Source organism: Pavona decussata, unplaced genomic scaffold (genome assembly GCF_977016875.1).
Source record: "Pavona decussata unplaced genomic scaffold, jaPavDecu1.1 SCAFFOLD_34, whole genome shotgun sequence".
Taxonomy (NCBI): Eukaryota; Metazoa; Cnidaria; class Anthozoa; order Scleractinia; family Agariciidae; genus Pavona; species Pavona decussata.
Genome location: NW_028145457.1, coordinates 1,912,336 through 1,934,287, shown reverse-complemented (window position 1 = coordinate 1,934,287; position 21,952 = coordinate 1,912,336). Strand labels below are relative to the sequence as shown.

The 21,952-nt window shown below is 40.4% G+C and overlaps 2 protein-coding genes across 2 annotated transcripts; both read left to right on the top strand.

The window, feature by feature from the left end:
* The first annotated feature begins 16,357 nt into the window (after positions 1-16,357).
* LOC146484426 (uncharacterized) lies at positions 16,358-19,978 on the top strand. The gene has a single exon (XM_085104854.1). It carries the CDS (start codon positions 16,358-16,360, stop codon positions 19,976-19,978), a length of 3,621 nt encoding a protein of 1,206 aa, XP_084960980.1.
* A 12-nt stretch (positions 19,979-19,990) lies between these two features.
* On the top strand, positions 19,991-21,724 carry LOC146484425 (uncharacterized). The gene has a single exon (XM_085104853.1). It carries the CDS (start codon positions 19,991-19,993, stop codon positions 21,722-21,724), a length of 1,734 nt encoding a protein of 577 aa, XP_084960979.1.
* Positions 21,725-21,952: the final 228 nt, after the last annotated feature.

Sequence of the window (21,952 nt, the reverse complement as noted above, 5' to 3'; positions counted from 1 at the left end):
TTCATGTACTCAGATCTCTACAATACTTTGCAAAAATACTAATATCGATAATATTTGCCGATTGGCATGGTTTCCGAGTTGAAATAGGACATTTTCACTATGGCGTCATCTTACTACAACTACCAGAATCCTTCTGGTTTTTCTTTTCTCATGCTAATTAGAGCTATTGTGCTTTGCTCTCCACTGGGATTACAAAATTTGCATTTGAAAAGGAAAACGAAATGAATTCTGGTAGTTGTAGTAAAATGACGCCATCATGAAAATGGCCCATTAACAAGTGGCTGACAACCAGTATCTTTAGTTAAGGGAAAAAATCAAGGTCACGTGACCGGGACTTGTGACATCACCAGATGAAAGCCATACACAAGCATTACTCAAAACTATGGTTGGAGCTAGGATATCCAGGATTAGGGTTAAGATCTAGGGTTAAGGTTAAGTTCTGGCCCCTAGGGTGATGTACGTGTGAGGGCTATGGTTTGTACGAGGGTAAGTCACGTGACAGACACTCCCACCCAACTTTGACACTATTGGATAAATGCCTGTTGTCCTTTGGCTATCTTGAGTCTAAAATACTTTTTCATTTAAGCCCAAATTTCAAAATAACTACCCCTCTTACTCTGATTTCGTCCTTTCTTACAACGTTGGTCATTTTGGGCTCATGCGAACTACCCTCCCCCTCTAGTTCTAATTTCATGTACTCAGATCTCTACAATACTTTGCAAAAATACTAATATCGATGATATTTGCCGATTGGTATGGTTTCCGAGTTGAAATTAACGAGTGGCTGACAACCAGTATTTTTAGTTAACCCTTTTACTGCTAAAGGCGACTAATGACGCCGTTTTAGAGGCTACCACTTTCAAGATTGGCCACGTTCTCAAATCCAGAAATCTGATTCTTATGGTCTACTAATAGTGTTAATTAGTAAGTGTTTTAGGCTTTAAGAGCAAATAAACTGAGTTTATCTTCCGTTTGCCGTTCCATATCAACATTTATTTTCAAGCAAAACCAAAAATGCCCGTTTTCTGCGGCATCGACAAAGCTGAAAAACACACCTCTTTGCTACCAATTTTTTAATTTAAAATCTTATTTTAAAACCAAAATTCCTTCATGACAGCAAAGCTTAATCTCATGACTAAGCATTTATCTCCAATTTTGCCTCTCACGCGTACAGCTGTTCGAACATCAGCCATTTGATTCGAGCCACTTTTCAAAGCCCGTAATTTTCCCTTTGCCGTCCGAGTTGCATTCTGGGTAATTTCGATACAACGACGAAATGGAGGTCCCGCCATCTTACAGTCGAACCAGGTCAAGCGTACCCCCCTAGATTCTATTAATGAATCTATTATTTGAAAATTGAAGCCGTTAGTCGTTTCAAGTATTCAAATCAAAATTCGATTTCTGATTGGATTATACGAACAATGCATGAAACCACAAAACCAGTAAGCCCGCCGGAAAAAAACCCTTTTCAACATATTCAGAGCGGAAATTCTTGATTTGTATAAAAGCGGATTTTCCAAAAAGCATTCTCGTAGTTTGCAGCAGTCAACGCGTACTGTCAGAGAGAAAATTCGCCATTTTCAACCAGGCACGGTGAAAATGGGTCCTGTCGGGTAAGTTAAATGATCACTAAATCAGTGGACATTTTACGTTTATACACTGGCGTTTATTCCGTTAGTTGTTAAAAAAATGAGAAAAAAATTGGAAGCGTTTTATCATAATAAGCAGTTCTCTTTTTGAGGTATATGCAAATTAATTCAGCGAAAAGTATGCGAACTCACAGTGAAAGATGTTCATTTCAGTTGATCTTCGACAATGGCAATGACCTTCGGCACATGTGTTGCGCTATTTTTCGCGGTATAATGGACAGTCTGATGAGATATATACCATACTTTTCATGCAACAAGGTGGGTAATGCTATTCTTGAAAGATAAATTGGAATTTTCAGCCTGACTCATTTCAGCAAGCGCTTGACTTTGTGCTCTTGCCATGACCAAATTTGCATAATGGCTTTAATATATGAACGTGTCAACAACATGCGGGAACAGTTTGAACGAACGAGCTGTTTCAAATGTACTATAGTTTAAATTTTACAGGCTATTGCTTTTACTGTTACCGCGGATCAATGTTCAAATTAAAAGCCAATAAGAATGGAATTTTAATTTGAGCATTGATCCGCGCTAACAATGAATGAATGAATGCATTCTTTGAAACGACTAATGGTTCAATTTTCAAATAATCGATCCATTAATAGAGTCTAGGGGGGTACGCTTGACCTGGTTCGACTGTAATTCAGTAGTTTTTTTATAAGTGTCGGGCCACCCGGTCCTACTGGCAAAATATTGCTCACATCGTTTTCTTTGCAAGTCAAATCTCCCCCAAATTGCCTAGGTAGGTCCGAGAATCCACCCACAGAACGGCCAGAGAGACAACTTCACTCGTGAGCCACCATGACTCGATACGAACACTTTTGGCGTCCCAGTCGCTATGAAATCATCTCTTACCTCTGGATTCTTTCAGAGGATTGCCTCTACTCTCCATTCCAGCTTTATGATGCCAGCCTGGGAGCTTCTGCAGTGCAAAATGGCCCGAAAGTACACTTATAAACCGACAACTTACCGATTAGAATGTGTTTGTGCTCGCGAGCAAAACAACAACGGTTCAAATAGGTGACGTCACAAAAAAACTTGAGTCCTCGTTATTGCAGAGCAGCGAACGTTTCAAAGGAGATCTTCATATAGGACAACTAAATCCGTTTTGGTCATCTGCATCGAGATAATTGTCCAGAGAGACCAAGAAATTTGGCAGTGAAAGGGTTAAATGCTAGTTGTTGTTTTTTTTTTTTCAGATTTGACGCAAAGTTAATGTTTGAAAAAAAGATGTTTAAAATTTGGCAAAAGCCAGTTTCCAATACAAAATGGAGTAAAACGCAGTTTTCAAGAGCGTGTTGTTGTTTTTTTCGCAGATTTTGACGCAAAACGCTTTTTTTTTTGGAAGAGATGTTTAAAATGTCGCAAACCAAGTTTCTAACACAAAACGGAGTGGACAGTTTTCATATTCAAATTGTACTCTTTACGCAGATTTGACGGAAAACGCATTCTTTGGCAAGAAATGCTTTAAATTTGGCAAAACCTAGTTCCCAACACAAAATGGAGTGAAACGTAGTTTTTAAGAGCTAGTTGTAGTTTTTGCGGTGATACGTTGCAAAATTAATTTTTTGGAAAAAGATGCTTAAAATTTGGCAAAGGCTACTTTCTAACACAAAACGAAGTGAAACGTAATTTTTATGTGCAAATTGTTTTCTTCGCGAAGATTTGACACAAAACGCATTTTTTGGCATGACATGCTTAAAATTTGGCAAAAGCCAGTTTCCAACTCCAAATGGAGTGAAACGCGGTTTTTTGCAAGAGGGAGTTGGATTTTTTTTATCAGATTTGACGCAAAACGCTTTTTTTTGGCAAGAGATGCTTAAAATTTGGCAAAAGCCAGTTTCCAACACATACTGGAGTGAAACAGTTTTCAAGAGCTAGTTGTATTTTTTGTGCAGATTTTGACGCAAAACGCATATTTTGGCAAGAGATGTTCAAAATTTGGCAAAAGCCAGTTTCCAACACCAAATGGAGTGAAACACAGTTTGCAAGAGGGAGTTGGATTTTTTTATCAGATTTGACGCAAAACGCTTTTTTTGGCAAGAGATGCTTAAAATTTGGCAAAAGCCAGTTTCCAACAGAAAATGGAGTGAAACACAGTTTTCAACAGCGAGTTGTATTTTTTGCCCAGATTTGACGCAAAACGCATTTTTTGGCAAGAGATGTTTAAAATTTGGCAAAATCAGGTTTCTAACAAAAAAAGGAGTTTAACGCACTTTTCAAGAGCGAGATGTATTTTTTGCGCACATTCGACGCAAAACGCATTTTTTGGCAAGAGATGCTTAAAATTTGGTCAAAGCCAGTTTCGAAAACAAAGTGGGTGAAACGAAGGCTTCAAGAGCGAGTTGTATTTTTTGCGCAGATTTGACCCAAAACGCCTTTTTTGGCAAGTGATGCCTAAAATTTGGCAAAAGCCACTTTCCAACACAAAATGGAGTGAAATGCAATTTTCAAGAGTGAAAGTTGAATTTTTTGCGCAGATTTGACGCAAAACGCATTTTTTGGCAAGAGATGCTTAAAATTTGGTCAAAGCCAGTTTCGAACACAAAATGGTGTGAAACGCCGGCCTTAAGAGCGAGTTGTATTTTTTGCGCAGATTTGACCCAAAACGCATTTTTTGGCAAGAGATGCCTAAAATTTGGCAAAAGCCACTTTCCAACACAAAATGGAGTGAAATGCAATTTTCAAGAGTGAAAGTTGAATTTTTTGCGCAGATTTGACGCAAAACGCATTATTTGGCAAGAGATGCTTAAAATTTGGTCAAAGCCAGTTTCGAACACAAAATGGAGTGAAACGCCGGCCTTAAGAGCGAGTTGTATTTTTTGCGCAGATTTGACCCAAAACGCATTTTTTGGCAAGAGATGCCTAAAATTTGGCAAAAGCCACTTTCCAACACAAAATGGAGTGAAATGCAATTTTCAAAAGCGGAAGTTGTATTTTTTGCTTAGATTTGACGCAAAACGCATTTTTTGGCAAGAGATCCTTAAAATTTGGCAGACGCTAATTTCCAACACAAAATGCCGTGAAACGTAGTTTTTATGTGCGACAAAAAAAACCTTGTAAAACCAGGGTTATACCCTGGTTCAAGCCTGGTGAAAAAAAACGGGGTATCCTGGTTTGTGAACCAGACTTACCAGGCTTGAACCCTATGTGCAAAAAGTCTGGTTAACCCTGGTATTCCGGGTAAGTCTGGTAACCCTGGTCTTGCAAATAACCAGGGTTACCAGGGTATAACCAGGCTCCGAGGCGTCTTGGTCAACCGGGCTAACCCTGGTAACCCTGGTAAGTCCGGCAACCCGGGTTCCGTAAATAACCAGGGTTACCAGGGTTTAAAGGGGAAGTATCATGGGGTTTTTGACCTCTTTTGTTAAAAATTGGGTAATAAGACCTTGACTTTGCTACAAAATAATTCTAGAAGCACGATAGAAGAGAAATCAACTTAATTTTTGACAGGAACAACTCGTACTCTGTTCTAACGCATTTTGGAAACAAAAATGCGGAAACTTGAAAAACATTAGCCTAACATTTTTCAAGTTTCAATCCATTCCGACCCACTGGGGTGATAATTCATAACAAAACTAGACAATTATATTTTTGTTTCTGTTGTCAGACAAACATTTTTTGGTTTTTAAATGACATCATATTTTCGTGATACTTTCCCTTTAACCAGGCTCTAGAATTTCAGGAACCAGTCTTACCAGGCTTGAACCCTATATGAAAAAAGCCTGGTTAACCATGGTTTTCTAGGTAAGTCTGGTAACCCTGGTCCTGCAAAAACCTCGTTAACCCAGGTTTCAGAAATAACCATGGTTACCAGAGTTTAACCATACTCGACTTTGCAAGAACCAGGATTTCCAGGCTTTAATGCAATGTTGAGAAAGCCTGGAAAACTCTGGTGTATTAACAGGTTTATGGGTTACAAAGATATACAGTGCTACATTTGGTTTGATGGCAAAATTGTATACAAATTTACTTTCAGCAGCTGTAAATTCTAAAATAATATAATTTTATCAAAAGCATGGAATTTGTCCAGCACAAATTAGTTCATTAAACTGTTCAACTTGTGCTGGTCGTGACCAATAAATTAGAATTACTTCATGACCAGTCTCTGATATCTTAGATCAGATGTGAAACTACCAAATGTTATCACCTTTTAGGAACTATCCTAATTACATGTTTTTTAAGGGACACAGTCACCTGGTGCACATGTGCATTAGATACCATTTCTTAGCTGATTTGCATATCACACTTCATCGCACGCCCTCGCATTGAGAAACGCATCCTTTGAAAAATCTGAACAGTCAAATCTTGTCGAGTCGAAGTATTTGCCAGTCAAAATTATTATAGTGATTATAGACCTAATGTCATAATTATTAGAACACTCATTTCTTTGATACCATGGAATAATTTACTGATGGACTTGTCCAGGGAAAGTCAACGAATACCTCTTAAGTCAAAGAATCATTTAATTGTTATTTCGGTATCCAGTCGTGTGAAAACTTATCTTAGCTGTTTCCACGTTTTTGCATGAGAAGCAAGTTGAGTTCAAATATTACAGAATATGTCAATTTTAAAACGTAGCGAATCAACTGAACTGCAGTGTAACAAAACTACTTTGTAGCGAAACGACCAGTAAGCTTTATTTCTGCTTTCAATCATATATTTTGCTTTTATAATTTCGTTTCGAAAGCTTCTCCACTATCTAAATTTAGGAACCAAACCCATGTCATTGCAAGAACGCTTGCTTGACCCGTAGAAAACAAGGCTCTACTAGAGGTTGTCCTTGTCGAGGAGATAATCGACTGTGTACCTAAGCTTGTCTTCGTCAGAGCTCCAAACCATGCAGCCATAATGCGAAGTTCGAATCATTTACGAAGATTCTCTCCGCACGAACCTTTCGTCAGGTTGAGAAAATGCGATTTTCCAAATATACATGTATATCATGGTGATTTGCTCTCCAATGTTTTTGATTGATTTCTCTTGTTATTTGAGTCGACGCAGGCGATTTTTTCCACCTAGTGCCTTCACGTTTCCCACCTCTTCTTTTCATGTTCCGTTGGAGATGTGATACATACTTTTTAACCAAAAATGATAAAACAGTATTATAGGATGAGCAAAAGCATACTCAGAAACAGGTTTTTTAGTAAAAGATTGAAAATCCAATAAAACACTGGGAAGATGGAAGCGGATTTCTAGATGTATTCGACGCGTACTTTTGATTTCAGGTTGAGGTAGACGCTTTTCAAACTGACAAAACTAGTGTCCAGGTCAGCGTGGTCACAAAGGTGACTGTGTCCCTTTAACATTACATTATACAGCATTGACTTATCTGCTTGTGGTGCTCTTTTTCACCTGCCTTTTCACTTCAACTTCCATTTGCCTTGTTCATGTACATGTACCATGGTGTATCTAGTAATAATAAACAAGAGAGTTTAACTTCTGGGATTACTATATACATGTTTTTGGCTTGATGCACCCACAGGTTGTGCTCTTTGGTCCTAGTGACAAGTGACATATGAATACAGGCAATATTTTTTCAGCAGTTTTCAATTGAGTGTCCAAAGCAATTTCATGTTTGCCCTTGTTTTGCTTTACACCAGCTGTGCTCTATGATTTGGTGGCAAAGTTCACATCACTGACAATTATTACTGTTCTTCAACAATGGGAAGCCAAACCAAATGCTGTCTATGTCTGTTGTGAATGGTCAGAATAATAATACACTCTCAGGTTGTCATCACTAAATTAAAAACCATTAAAGGACACTATTCAAAGCAAAACTAGCAAGCAGACAAACCACTAAAGTCGGTATTAATATTACATGCTTAGCAGAGAAAACATGTACATGTAGCTACAGGTGCACCATTTTTTGACATACAAGCAGTCAAAACCTTAAAGCCCTTTATAAATATTACATGCCTAGCAGAGAAAAGCTACACGTGTACCTTTTTTTCGACATGCAAGCAGTCAAAACGTTATAGCCCTTGTTCAGTATCACATGCCTACAGTGTAGCAGCTCCCATTCTTTTGAATGGTATCCAAACAGTTCAAAGCTGTGGAATTTTGTAGTAATTGGCAAAGAAATGAGACATAAAGTAAAAATACTGACTGCAAATGGCTAAAGAGAGGTTTCAAAACCATTCGAACCTTGTAAAGCTCCAAGTTTACAGAAAGTATGATTTGACAGCCTTTGACCATCAACCTCCAGTAGAATTCAGCCGCTTTGTTTCAATGGCATGACAAGAATGTCCGCAAGCTCATCCCCTTCTTTATTACTCCCTCTCCAAGCACCATTTTTGTCTTCGCCCTATACCCCACTTGGGAGCCTGTTCACAGGCTATGTTTTTTATAGTTTCAAGAAAATGATTTATACATGTAGTGTGTCTCAAGGAAAGATCAATAACAGACGTTGCAGCGGTTTCTCCACAAGATCAGAAAATTAAAAAGGCCAGTATGGCAGATCAGGCACCACAGAATCAATAATTATAACCATCATGTCAGTTTTCCAGATCACCGAAAGAAAATCAGCCACATCTTTACAAATGTATGTTGACCCTTGCCACTAAATGGCTGCTAAAACAATTAAACTCCAAAGATTGAAATCAGTAAAATACCCTCTTGTTTACTGAATTAAAGCTTTTTGTCAGTCCAATGAGTCAGTCTTTATTTTTGAATAAAGATAATTTGCTCTTGGCATGGTGTTTACGGCATAGTTCAACACCAACTAGACAATTAGTATCATCTCCACAAACAAGAAAACCGGAAGAAACAGAATCTTAATTTTTTTTATTTGTGCACTGCATTGTTGGAAAATAGCAATTTGGTTGACAAACTAGAAGAACTATAAGAAAGATTGCTGGCAAGTTCCCTGCAGGCTTTTTTCAAACTGCAAACATTGACACACCTTAAAATGGTAAAAAACCTTTCACTCAGTACACTGTAGATTGGAGGACAATTCAAAATAATATTCTTATCTTCAAATTATATTTTTCTAGCAGTTCGACACACCACAACAAAAAGCCATGGGCAAGTTCCTTTGAGAAATTTTCTTCAACCAATCAGATTTACCACCCAGATCCTGGTATATGTAGAAATTACATCATGACATTACAGAATTTCTGTGGTTATTGTGGTTATTAACGGAGCCCCACAGCTAAGAGAATTTGGTAACCCGTGAAAGCGAAAAATTTTGGTTTGGTAATGACGTCACTTGCCCATCCGTGCGACCGTCCGTGCAATCCCACAATGCTAATGCGCCCGTGTTTGTTTGGCGGGAAGTTGCATGGCGAGGTGCGTTTACAACAGAAATGATAAAGAACACAAAACACAAAGTCAATTTATATGTTTTCGTTGGATATGTTGACAAACGTAGAAAGAAGAGAAAGAGAGAGTAAAAGAAATCAGAAAAGCGGGGACGATTAAGCAAAGTTCAACATGAAAGCGAGCGATAGATAGCAAGTTCCCGAAAGTCAATTTCCTCTGAGGAGTTATGGTTTTTGAAGCCCGCGCGAGTTTGCTCGGTTGGAGACTGGCACTAGCAACGCAAGAACAGTCGTTTCCATGTGCGTGGCGGCCATCTTGCCGCGATAAGTTGTTCTGTGGACGAGAAAATTGGTTTACCGGATCATTCCTGCAGGTATGAATTTTACAACAACAGGTCTGCCTTGATTGAAATAGTCCCCTTAGAAGAAGGACAATCAAATCACGCTGGAAGAGATCCAGCTGCGACGAGAGCTGCGACGTGCATGTAAGTTTACCTTCACTGGCTTTCTTCAATTAAAATTTAAAACAACTACGCGACTTTAATTTTGTACTTGGCTTCCTGTCTTTAATGGTGATATTCAGTTTCTTTAAACTCCTTTCATTAACGGCAATACAAAATCTGTTAGTCTTTTCGTAAAGTTAATTTGTTTGCTCTATATGTTACAGATTCAGATAGCGTTACGGCGTGACACCGTTCACGTGGGACTTAAACGCATTGCATCATGGACCTGCTAACCATGTGATTGCTGGAGTGTTGTCGTTTTTCGAGAAAAGTAGTTTTACTTTGTGTACAGTGTAGGTACGTTCGAGTTGATATTACAGTCAATCAGATTTGAGCCTAAAGATCCTTGTGTGGAGTTGAATCCTTACGAAGAACCGGCGACACGCGTCCTGTAGCGCAGCCCTTCTCTTACATGGTCACTTCGAGCCGGAGCCGATAATACTTGTTTTTACGCTGCACACTGTGGATTCTTCGATCTTTGTTTTGACTGAAGTCATTGAGCGATGCCACCAAAAGTCAAAAACCTTGCAAGGAAGAAAGCAACTCGTGAAGGACATCGAACAACCGTGAAACGAATCGCCTATACAGTCAATGAGCAATTGGATGTCCCGATCAGCGATGAATTGGATCAGAGCAAGCAAGCTCTACAGGGTTTCGACAAAACGCTGACCCCCGGGTCAGCTGACCCCCTACTGACCCCCAACTGACCCCCTAAATGACCCCCTCAAAAAATCACATGGAAAATCAACAAATGTTAGATTAAAATTATAAATCAACCTGAAATTTCCAAGATGACGGAATGCAACACAAATCATGAGGAACGGATACACCTGTTTCTCACCATAAACCAACGTTCCGATGCACCCAGTTCTCATTGTGACCAAAATAGTTTGAAAGAGCTTTATCATCATGAAGTTGACAACCATTCAAGTTGCCAAAATCGCCGCTAGACAGATTTTTAAATTTATCAAACAAAGAATCCTGCGTCTGTTCGAAAAAAAAATCCCATTTCCACTAAAAAGCCGATGATCGAAACATGTTCGAAAGTCAGTTTTTGTTTCTTAATTGCATTACAAGGAAGCCAGGCGAACTGTGGCAGTCGGACAAAAGTACAACAAGGTCAAACAATCCGTCGTTTTTGTTTTAAGCTATTTCTAATACTTTTAGTTTATGCGTCATTTGACCACAAATGTGATTATTATAAACTTGCGATTGCAAAAACGTTGACACCTAAAAAGCATAAACCGTGAACGATGAGACCCAATGGCTTTATGCATGGGTATAAGTGTACTAAATTTATTTTAATATTCTATTCTGAATGATGGAAACTGTCCAAGCTTTCCTTACACTGTAAAGTGTCAAATTGGCCAATAAGGGCCAATTTTTTAACAGTATACCCACAAATCCGTTGGGTCTCATCGTTCATGGTTTATGCTTTCTAGGTGTCAACGTTTTTGCAATCGAGTGTATGTAAACGCTATTACAGTCAATCCAGGTCACGCGTGAACAGTATTTCCAAGAATGAAATGAACATTCGAATTTCTCTTTGTAATGTCCGACGTGTGATTGGAATGTTGGACATTTCTCTGGAAATCGTTCCTAAAAAGACGCATTAACTGAAAAAAAAAAAAAAAGATTCATAATACTTGGGAAACAACTGTTATTCTTGAAATATTCAATTTTGCCATGTAAAGAAAAATTCATAGCTTTCTACCGTCCATTAGCTAAGGAAATTTACACGGGAACTCTGAAATCTCGTTGGCGATTTTCAAAACTGACATGTAAATTTCAAAACTCTGTTCAAATCACGCTTGACCTGGGTTGACTGTAAAGTAACAGGAAAATGCCATTTGCAGCAATGAGACGACTTAGTTCCCTAAAAAAGTAGGAAAATGAGGGCTGTAAAAAATTTACGGAGAAATTTTGAAAACTAAATAAATAAATCAAAATAAATTACTCACCCGACATCGTTAGCGAGGGAATCCGTCAGCGCAGGAGTAGCGAACCAGAGCGGGACCTGGAATCTATTTCGGCTGTATTTTACCGTGGGAATTGTTTCCAGATGTTGTTTCGTAACAGCAGTCAACAGTCAAACGTTAAATTGAGTGGTAACTCACTCGTCATTTGCGCTGTTTCATCCTACAGGTTAATTTTATAACTTTAATTTCACGTGTTTTTGTTTTTCGCTGTGATTTTTTGAGGGGGTCAGTTAGGGGGTCAGTTGGGGGTCAGTAGGGGGTAAGCTGACCCGGGGGTCAGCGTTTTGTCGAAACCCAGCTCTACACGTGTCGAAGCTTCGCCAGCAAAGAGAATCACTTCGTTCTAAATCGGAAACTCTGAAAGGTCTAGACGAAGACATCCTGTCGATCGTGGAAGACAAAGAAATTGAGAACGAGATTCGAGAAGCAGATCTCGTAAGCGAATTAAGAGCCGTTGTCAGTAACTTTCGAGAATCCGGCGACAGAAGCGAAAATTCGAATTTTTTTTTATTTGCCCCAAAAGACACTTTTGGTGAACTATTTTCAAAAATAATATTCAAAAGTTCCAGCGAATTTTTTTTTCGGCAAAAATTAGGAAAGTTCGAAATCGGCCTCAACGTGCCCGATGGCCCGATTGAAATTATGCAAGTTAGTACATTTTCAAAACTCTCTTTCAAGACAAGGCAACGTTTTCTCGAGTTGACACTTTCACAATCGTTTTTACATCCCTTTTGCTTGCTTCCAAACTATATTTTATCTCGACCTGAACATTCTTTCATTTGAAGTTAGCAACGTAAAGAATACAATGCTTGCTATTTCTTAGATAGAGTGATTTTAGCCATATTTCAGATGACCATATCATCGGGGGTATACGAATATACTGGTAATGAAATAACTTTTTTGAACGGGTAATTTTTCTTATTTATCATGTTAAAATATTTAGTTTGGCCCGTGAAAAGCGAGCGCGCTAGGTCGAGATGTGTGGAATGCACTTTGACACAATTGGCCATTTCAGCACTTCATGTTCCTCCTGTAACTTTGCACGTGTCAATACAGTTCACGGAAGCTTTTAGATAAAAGCCAAGGTCTCTGGTTTCATTTCATGCTTTAATACACGTAAATAACTAGCTTTAAACTTGAGAGCTCCCCATATTAGCATTAAGTCATCAAATAATTCGTTTCAGGTGAAATTTTCGAGTTTATATTGAGCCGTTCAAGTGAGATGAAAGAGCCGTTATTCCCAGGGAAACAACTTGAAATCAGTGAAATTAATACCCTGTCTCTCATATCATGCTACACTTCCAAACTACCGTTATTTTTAAGCTAGAAAGTGTAAATGCTCCCTTTTTACGTGACCTAAAACAGAATTTGCCTTAAATATTACGAATAAAGTCCACTGCAATAAAAAACTGAAAAAATCCGGCGCGCACCGACGTAATTGTAAACATCACCCGTTTCTCAACTCGCCACATGGATGAAACGCGTCCGTTGTTTTACCTCTGTATACATTTATGACCAGAAAGTAGAAACAAAAATTCTTCTCTATGCCCATCTGTATAAAAACACTCGCCAACCAAACTTTTGTTTTTCTGTGTGTTTGTCGAAAATACTGAAGAATAGTGCAACATTGTTACTGACTACTTGACTCATTCAATTACAACCGGATATTAAACACGACTGAATACTAGATATAAAGAAATGCTCTTACTTCTCGTTACTCACATTATATACGGCGATGTCACATCCCCGAGGCAAGGCTGAAAGTTGTCTCAAATTCCGCATATTAGAAATTTAAAGTTTTGGACAACGCAGGAACGCGAATAACTTACATTGCGTGACAAGTGAAATGTGATACGCAAGCGCGCGAAAAGAACAGGAATAAGCTTTGTCAATATTTGCGCTTGTCAGTGATGACAGTGCGAAAATAATTTGAAATTGCAAGATGAAATTGAGACAAGTCAAGGTTTGCAAGGTATATTTAATGGACTAAAACGATAATCATGTAGTTTTCCTCCTCCGAGATTCACTTTGTATTGTCTGTGTCGGATTCTCATCAATAACATTACAGGAAAAGTAAAACCGAAATTAATTTACAAATCAAGTCAACAAATTAAGACCTTTTGAAACCTCAATGCGGTATATCAATACTATCCTCAAACAAAAAGCTAATACACTTAGAGAGTGAAGTTTGTCTTTCGCCATGGATCAATGCTCAAAAGTTGTGGATCAAGCTCAAAAGGTGCGCAAGATTTGCAATGTGTTATACGGTTAATCAATGCAATAAGGACGTTTACCATGAATGGAACGAAAAAAAAAAGAATCCTTTTCAGGTTAACTTGTTAAAATAAAATAGGCCTTATCACGGTTTTTGACGCCATTTTGACGAGTAGGCAAACAGACTTGAAATAACAGTGTTTGTATGGAAATTCGATGTCAAATAATTTTCATAATAAAAACATTGCTGCTGAAAAATTCATGAATTGGAAACTTTTGGCATTAGGAAAAGGAGTTTAAGAAAAAAAAATTGGAGGGATGTAACTGTGCCAGAAAGCGTCCAGTCGTGTTTTGAACTTTCCATACATTTGTCTGTATTGCGAACCAGCCGTGAACTGCTACTAAAAATAGTTCGCGGGAAAAAATACAGGGAAATGTATGGAAAGTTCAAAATACGACTGGACGCTTTTTTGTCACAGCTACATCCCTCCAATTTTGTTCTTAAAATCCTTTTCCTAGTGCCAAAAGTTTCCAACTCATGAATTTTTCGGAAGCGATGTTTTATGAGAATTATTTGACATCGGATTTCCATACAAACACTGTTATTTCAAGCCTGTTTGCCTACCCGTCAAAATGGCGTCGAAAACCGTGATAAGGCCTATTACGAGTTCCATTTGGATTAGGTTAAGCCACAGTGCATACATTGGTCATGATGAACAACGATTCTAAAAAAATAGGGGAAAATCAGAAAAGGAAATAAAATGTTCTTTCATGCTCTTAGTTTCACTCAAATGAAAACACTTTACCTGCCCTTTCTAGCAAAAACACTATTTCGTCCTGAATTTCTTCATAGGCCGGATCTTTTGTGCCTGTATAGGTGCGAGCGAACGCCCTTTTTGCATTGATTAAGCGTAACACATTGCAAATATTGCGCATTTTCTGAGCTTGATCGATACGGACGGAGAGGTTCCATGGCAAAAGAAAAACTTTACTCTCCTAAATATATTAGCTTTTTGTTTGAGGATAGTATTGAAATACCGCATCGAGACCTCGAAAGCCATTTTAGTTAATTTCGGCTTTATTTTGAGGAAAATAAAGGTTGTTGTTGTTGTTGTTGATGAGAATTCGGTAAAATCCCCCCCCCCCCCCCGGGGATACATGATTTTCGTTTCAATCCGGCAATCAAATATACCTTGCAGACCTTTACTTGTCTCAATTTCTTCTTGTAATTTCATTCATCACAAGCGCAAATGTTGACATAGCTTATTCCTGTGCTTTTCGCGCGGTTGCGTATCACATTTCACTTGTCACGCAATGAAAGTTGTTCGCGTTGTTCAAAACTTTAAATTTCTAATAGGTATGCGGAATTTGAGACAACTTTCAGCCCTGCCTCTGGGATGTGATATCGCCGGATATAATGTGAGTAACGATTGGAGACAATTAAGGGCATTTTTTTATATCTAGTATTCAGTAGTGTTATCCGGTTGTGATTGAATGAGTCAAGTAGTCAGTAACAATGTTGCACTATTCTTCAGTATTTTCGACAAACACACAGAAAAACAAAGCTTGGTTGGCAAGTGTTTTTATACAGATGGGCATAGAGAAGAATTTTTGTTTCTACTTTCTGGTCATAAATGTATACAGAGGTAAAACAACGGACGCGTTTCACCCATGTGGCGAGTTGAGAAACGGGTGATGTTTACAATTACGTCGGTGCGCGATTTTTTCAGTTTTTTATTGCAGTGGACTTTATTCGTAATATTTAAGGCAAATTCTGTTTTAGGTCACGTAAAAAGGGAGCATTTACACTTTCTAGCTTAAAAATAACGGTAGTTTGGAAGTGTAGCATGATATGAGAGACAGGGTATTAATTTCACTGATTTCAAGTTGTTTCCCTGGGAATAACGGCTCTTTCATCTCACTTGAACGGCTCAATATAAACTCGAAAATTTCACCTGAAACGAATTATTTGATGACTTAATGCTAATATGGGGAGCTCTCAAGTTTAAAGCTAGTTATTTACGTGTATTAAAGCATGAAATGAAACCAGAGACCTTGGCTTTTATCTAAAAGCTTCCGTGAACTGTATCACGTGCAAAGTAACAGGAGGAACATGAAGTGCTAAAATGGCGAATTGTGTCAAAGTGCATTCCACACATCTCGACCTAGCGCGCTCGCTTTTCACGGGCCAAACTAAATATTTTAACATGATAAATAAGAAAAATTACCCGTTCAAAAAAGTTATTTCATTACCAGTATATTTGTATACCCCCGATGATATGGTCATCTGAAATATGGCTAAAATCACTCTATCTAAGAAATAGCAAACATTGTATTCTTTACGTTGCTAACTTCAAATGAAAGAATGTTCAGGTCGAGATAAAATATAGTTTGGAAGCAAGCAAAAGGGATGTAAAAACGAATGTGAAAGTGTCAACTCGAGAAAACGTTGCCTTGTCTTGAACGAGAGTTTTGAAAATGTACTAATTTGCATAATTTCAATCGGGCCATCGGGCACGTTGAGGCCGATTTCGAACTTTCCTAATTTTTGCCGAAAAAAAAATTCGCTGGAACTTTTGAATATTATTTTTGAAAATAGTTCACCAAAAGTGTCTTTTGGGGCAAATAAAAAAAATTCGAATTTTCGCTTCTGTCGCCGGATTCTCGAAAGTTACTGACAACGGCTCTTAATACAGCTCAGCATATCAAGAATCGATAATTTTCTGGAAACATTTAGACCCCCCGCGAAGAACATGGACACACCAGAACAACACGAGACACCGGTAAGCCCTCACATTTCTGTATCTACGGAAGTTGCTTCTGGTAATTCTGAACCCTCAAATGTCACTGTTGAATCTCCAAATCCTACTGCAAGTTCATGTACACCATCACCTTCTGGCTCCCAAGTTAAATTACCTAAACTCGATTTGAAGAAATTTGATGGGGAGATAAGTAACTGGCCCACCTTCTGGGATGCATTCGAGTCATCAATCCACAACAATATGAAGCTAGCGGCTATTGATAAATTCAATTACCTGAATTCACTCCTTATGAAACCAGCCAGTGATGCCATTTCTGGATTGTCCCTTACTGCCACCAACTACGAAGAAGCTGTTGCCATTTTAAAGAAGAGATTTGTTAATAAGCAACAAATCATAAGCAGACACATGGACATTCTTCTCAGTATTAACCCGGTCAATTCAAGCCAAAACATTGATAAGCTGAGACACCTTTATGATACCTTAGAGGCGCATGTCAGAAGTCTAAAATCGTTGGGGGTCCCTTCAGACTCATATGGAACCCTTCTTTCCTCCATTATCATGAACAAGCTCCCAAGCGACTTGCGTCTAGTCATCAGCAGAGAAGTGAAGGATGAGGAGTGGCAGCTAGATCGGATTTTGCATGTACTTGAGAATGAATTGGAGGCCAGGGAACGCGCAGCTGTTCGTGACGTTGCTCAATCGACAAGTGAAGTAAAATCGTTCAAAAGAGACCAACCCAGGATGAAGCCCACCACTACAGCACTTCTCACGAAAGCCACAGGACCCACTTGCACCTATTGCAAGATGAATCATGCCTCTAACTCCTGCACTACTGTGACCAATGTTGCTGCCCGAAAGGAGATTCTGAAAAAGCATGGAAGATGTTTCGTCTGTCTAAGAAGAGGTCACATTAGTCGCAATTGTCCTTCGAATATCAAGTGTTTTGAGTGTAGTGGTCGTCACCACGTCAGTATTTGTACCTCTGGTATCAGTGAAGGAACTGGGGCCCACTCTGTTAAAAGTGCCCCTCCGACTGCCAACCATGAGCAGACCTCTTGGAGAGTGCCAAACGATACAAATGAGAATCCTACAGCATTGTATGTTGGAACATCAACGCCCATTCTCCTCCAGACAGCTACGGCAGTAGTCTCGAAGCCTGGTCAACCAGGACAGTGCGTAGCCAGACTTATCCTAGACAGCGGTAGTCAGAGGTCTTACGTGACAACAAGAGTGAGGGAACAACTGAACTTGCCAACTGAAAGGAGACAGACAATTGCAATTAAAACCTTTGGATCATCGGATGAACACACTCAATCTGTAGACGTTGTTCAACTTTGTGTTGCTGCTGAGAATGGTGAGGAAGTTCAGCTGTCTGCCTTCGTGGTACCACTCATATGTGATCCCGTACAGAGACAGTACGTTGCAAAGGCCGGCAACACGTACGCCCATCTTAAAGGTCTCAATCTTGCTGACCATTGTACCGGTGATAATGATGTTGCTGTGGACATCCTTGTCGGATCAGACCACTATTGGAATCTTGTCTCTGGAAGAGTGATACGGGGGGAGGATGGCCCAACGGCAATTCACACTAAGCTTGGATGGGTTTTGTCAGGCCCAGTTAATGGAGCAACACAAGATGAGAGGCAGCAGAACAACCTCGTGACAACGCATGTTCTAAAGAGTGCAGTGAAGCCTATTGATGTTACGAATGAAAGTCTTGACGGAAACCTAAGAACATTCTGGGAACTGGAGTCACTAGGCATAAAGCCGAAATCCTTGTATGAAGAGTTTGAGGAGAAGATATCCTTCGAGAATCAGAGGTACGAAGTCCATCTGCCATGGAAGACACCGCATCCAATCCTCCCGGACAATTATGATCTGAGTGTGAAGCGGTTGACCAACCTACTCAAACGTCTACGCCAAGATCCTGAGGTCTTAAGAGAGTATGATTCAGTTATCAGAGAGCAGCTAAGCAAAGGCATAGTCGAAATCGTAGAGAAGCCTGAAGATGGGGACGTTGGCAAAATTCACTACATCCCGCACCATGCAGTCATACGGAGGGTCAAGGCGACAACTAAGCTCAGAGTTGTATACGATGCTTCTGCCAGAACTGAAGGTGCATCACGGAATGATTGTCTGTACGCAGGACCACCCCTTGCAGAAAACATTTTTGACATACTCCTGAGATTTCGAGCGATTCGAGTAGCTCTGACTGGTGATGTGGAAAAGGCGTTCCTTATGGTCGGCATGGCAAAGGAGGACAGAGATGTGTTGCGATTCCTATGGGTGGACGACGTACAGAAGAATTCCCCTGAGATTGTGATACTTAGATTTACAAGAGTGGTCTTCGGAGTTTCTTCTAGTCCTTTCTTGTTGAATGCGACCTTGAAGTATCACATTGAGAGGTACAAGGATGAAGATCCAGAATTCGTGGAAAGATTTCTTCGCGCCATTTATGTGGATGACTTGAGTTCTGGAGCCCCTGAGAGTGACGCCGGCTACGAACTCTACTTGAAGTCCAAGGTCAGACTCGCTGAAGGAGGATTTAACTTGAGAAAATTTGTGTCAAACTCCGCTGAACTTAGGGAGAGAATCCAATGCAATGAATCAAGAATGTCAAACCCAGTCACATCTGAGAACATTGTTGAACCTGAACGCATGCAATCATCTCAAGACGTCACTGAACAGGATGTGACCGAAGAAGACAAGACCTATGCCAAGAGCACACTTGGAGCTGTAGAGGATACAACTAGTACAGAGCAGAAGGTGCTTGGAGTGCGCTGGAACTATGTGAATGATACATTTGTGTTTGAAATGAAAGAGATAGCAAGCCTTGCAAGAGACATTGAACCGACGAAGAGAAACGTCGTCAGCATTGCAGCAAGGTTCTATGATCCACTGGGGTTCCTGTCTCCTGTAATTCTGCAATTCAAGTTGTTCTTTCAAGAACTCTGCAAGCGCAAGATTGGTTGGGACGACCGCCTAGAAGGAGAGTTATTGAAGTGGTGGCAGAAACTAGTAAGTGGTTTGCAAAACATGAGTTCATTTACAGTACTAAGATGCTATTTCCAAGGCGTCTCCGAAAGAATTTTCAGTTGTAGCCTCCATGGGTTCGGTGACGCATCCTGCAAAGCCTACGCAGCAGTAATTTACCTGCACATCACAACAACCAATGGAAGTTACCTGAAGTTCGTTGCATCGAAGTCCAGAGTCGCACCCGTGAAACACGAGTCAATCCCAAGATTAGAACTTCTTGCCGCCTTAGTACTGGCAAGACTGATTACACACGTCTGTGAAGCCTTAGAGCCTGAAGTGGGAATTGCGGAAATGACCTGCTGGACAGATTCAAGAGTAACACTGTGTTGGATCAAAGGTGAAGAAAGAGAGTGGAAACAATTCGTCCAGCACCGCGTGAACGAGATTCGACAACTTGTTCCGGCAACCAAGTGGAAGCATTGCCGTGGAAAGAACAATCCAGCTGATGTTCCGTCAAGAGGAATGAGCCCTTCAGAAATGTCAGAGTGTGCCTTGTGGATTGACGGACCAAAATGGTTCATCGAGTATGAAGAAACGAGTGAAGAAGAGTTTGATAGTGCGCAGCTTCCAGAATAATGTCTAGAAGAAATGAAGGTTGGAGACAAGGAGAAGTTGCAGATTGAAGCCTCGTCTTCACTACTAGCTGCAGCTGAGGCCGTTGGTATAGCCCAGATAATCAGATGTGAAGATTACAGTGAACTACCGCGACTATTAAGGGTCACTGCCCTAGTTCTCAAGTTTGCAAACATTATGAAGTCGAAGTTGCGGAAGGAGGTTCCACCACAAGTACAATTAACTAACCAAGACATTGCATTAGCAGAAACCCTCTGGATCAAGGAAATACAGAGACCGCTGAGCAAGAATCCTAAGTTTGAAATTTGGAAACAGCAGTTTGGCCTATTCGTCGATGGACAAGGTATCATGAGATGTATGGGACGTTTAGCCAATGCGCAGCTACCCACGTCGATTAAGCAACCTATCCTGTTGGACAAGAGCCACTATCTCACATCCCTCATTGTACGAGACAGCCACAAGCGAGTCATGCATAGTGGTGTCAAGTCTACCCTTACTGAATTGAGAGACAGGTTCTGGATCGTTCAAGGCAGGCAGTTCGTGAGAAAGCTATTGCATCAATGTGTCGTATGCCGCAAACTGGAAGGAGGACCTTACCAAGCTCCACCGGCCCCGCCACTCCCAGAGTTCAGAGTAAAGGAGGAGCCACCGTTTACCTATGTCGGACTTGACTTTGCCGGTCCACTCTACGTGAAGAATTCAAATTGCAACAGTCCTCAACAGAAAGTGTGGATCTGCCTTTACACATGTTGTGTCACGAGAGCTATCCATTTGGATCTTGTGCCAGGTCTGACGGCTAACGCATTCTTGAGAAGCTTTAGAAGATTTACCGCCCGACGTGGACGACCGTCGTTGGTGGTGTCCGACAATGGTAGTACCTTTAAACCTGCAGCACGAGAAATCGCAAAGGTGTTGAATGACCCAGGAGTAAAGCAGCACTTCGCCAAGGAACAGATGAAGTGGACATTCAACCTTGAGAAAGCACCCTGGTGGGGTGGAATATTTGAGAGACTTGTGAGATCAGTGAAGAGGTGTCTGAAGAAGACTATCGGAGGAGCAAGACTTACCTATGAAGAATTGTCGACTGTAGTTGTGGAAGTTGAGATGATACTAAACTGCAGACCTCTTTCATACGTGTCAAGCGAAGACCTTGAAGAACCGATCACGCCATCGCACTTACTGTGTGGACGGCGTCTGATGAGCGTTCCTGACAGCAATACCAGTGAAACCCCGGACTACAACCCAGACATTCAGCCACAAGATTTCGATAGAAGAATGCAGCATCTGAGCAATGTTATGAACCACTTTTGGAAAAGATGGAGAGAAGAATATCTCGTGGAACTGCGAAACTCTCATCGTTATGCTGCCACCGAGGGGAACACTGATAGAACCGTGTCCACTGGAGATGTAGTTGTTGTTCATGACGAAGATCAACCTAGAGGAAAATGGCGGGTTGGCAAGGTTGAAGATCTCATTGCCGGAGCTGATGGAGCTATCAGAGAAGCTGTTGTTCGAGTCCAAAGCAAGGGAGGAAAATGCACAACAATCAGACGTCCGGTGCAACGCCTTTACCCCTTGGAAATCCGATGCCAGGTCGCTGAGCCCGCAGCAATCTCCAGATTTGTTCCTGATTCATCAGTCCCTTGTGCCAGACCTGAACAGCCCGAGCCGAGACAGAGCCGCCCAAGACGAGCAGCAGCAGTAGAAGCTGACCGTAGGAGAAAAACGTGGCTAGAGGATCTGAACTAAGGAACACTGACAAGCTCCTGACATTGAACATTCAGTGTCGAACTTTGCTAACATGACTTTGAACCAAGGAACTCTTTAGTTTCGTATCGTTGTAGTTTTCTTACGGTTATGTAGGGATTGTGTTGACCAGAACAAATAGTTAGCTCAGTAGTGGATAATCTGGTCAACAGGGGGGAGTGTTACAGATTCAGATAGCGTTACGGCGTGACACCGTTCACGTGGGACTTA

What these genes read in the sequence shown, in the direction of transcription:
- LOC146484425 (XM_085104853.1), top strand. Translation starts at nt 19,991, where the DNA reads ATGAAGGTTGGAGACAAGGAGAAGTTGCAGATTGAAGCCTCGTCTTCA.
- LOC146484426 (XM_085104854.1), top strand. Translation starts at nt 16,358, where the DNA reads ATGGACACACCAGAACAACACGAGACACCGGTAAGCCCTCACATTTCT.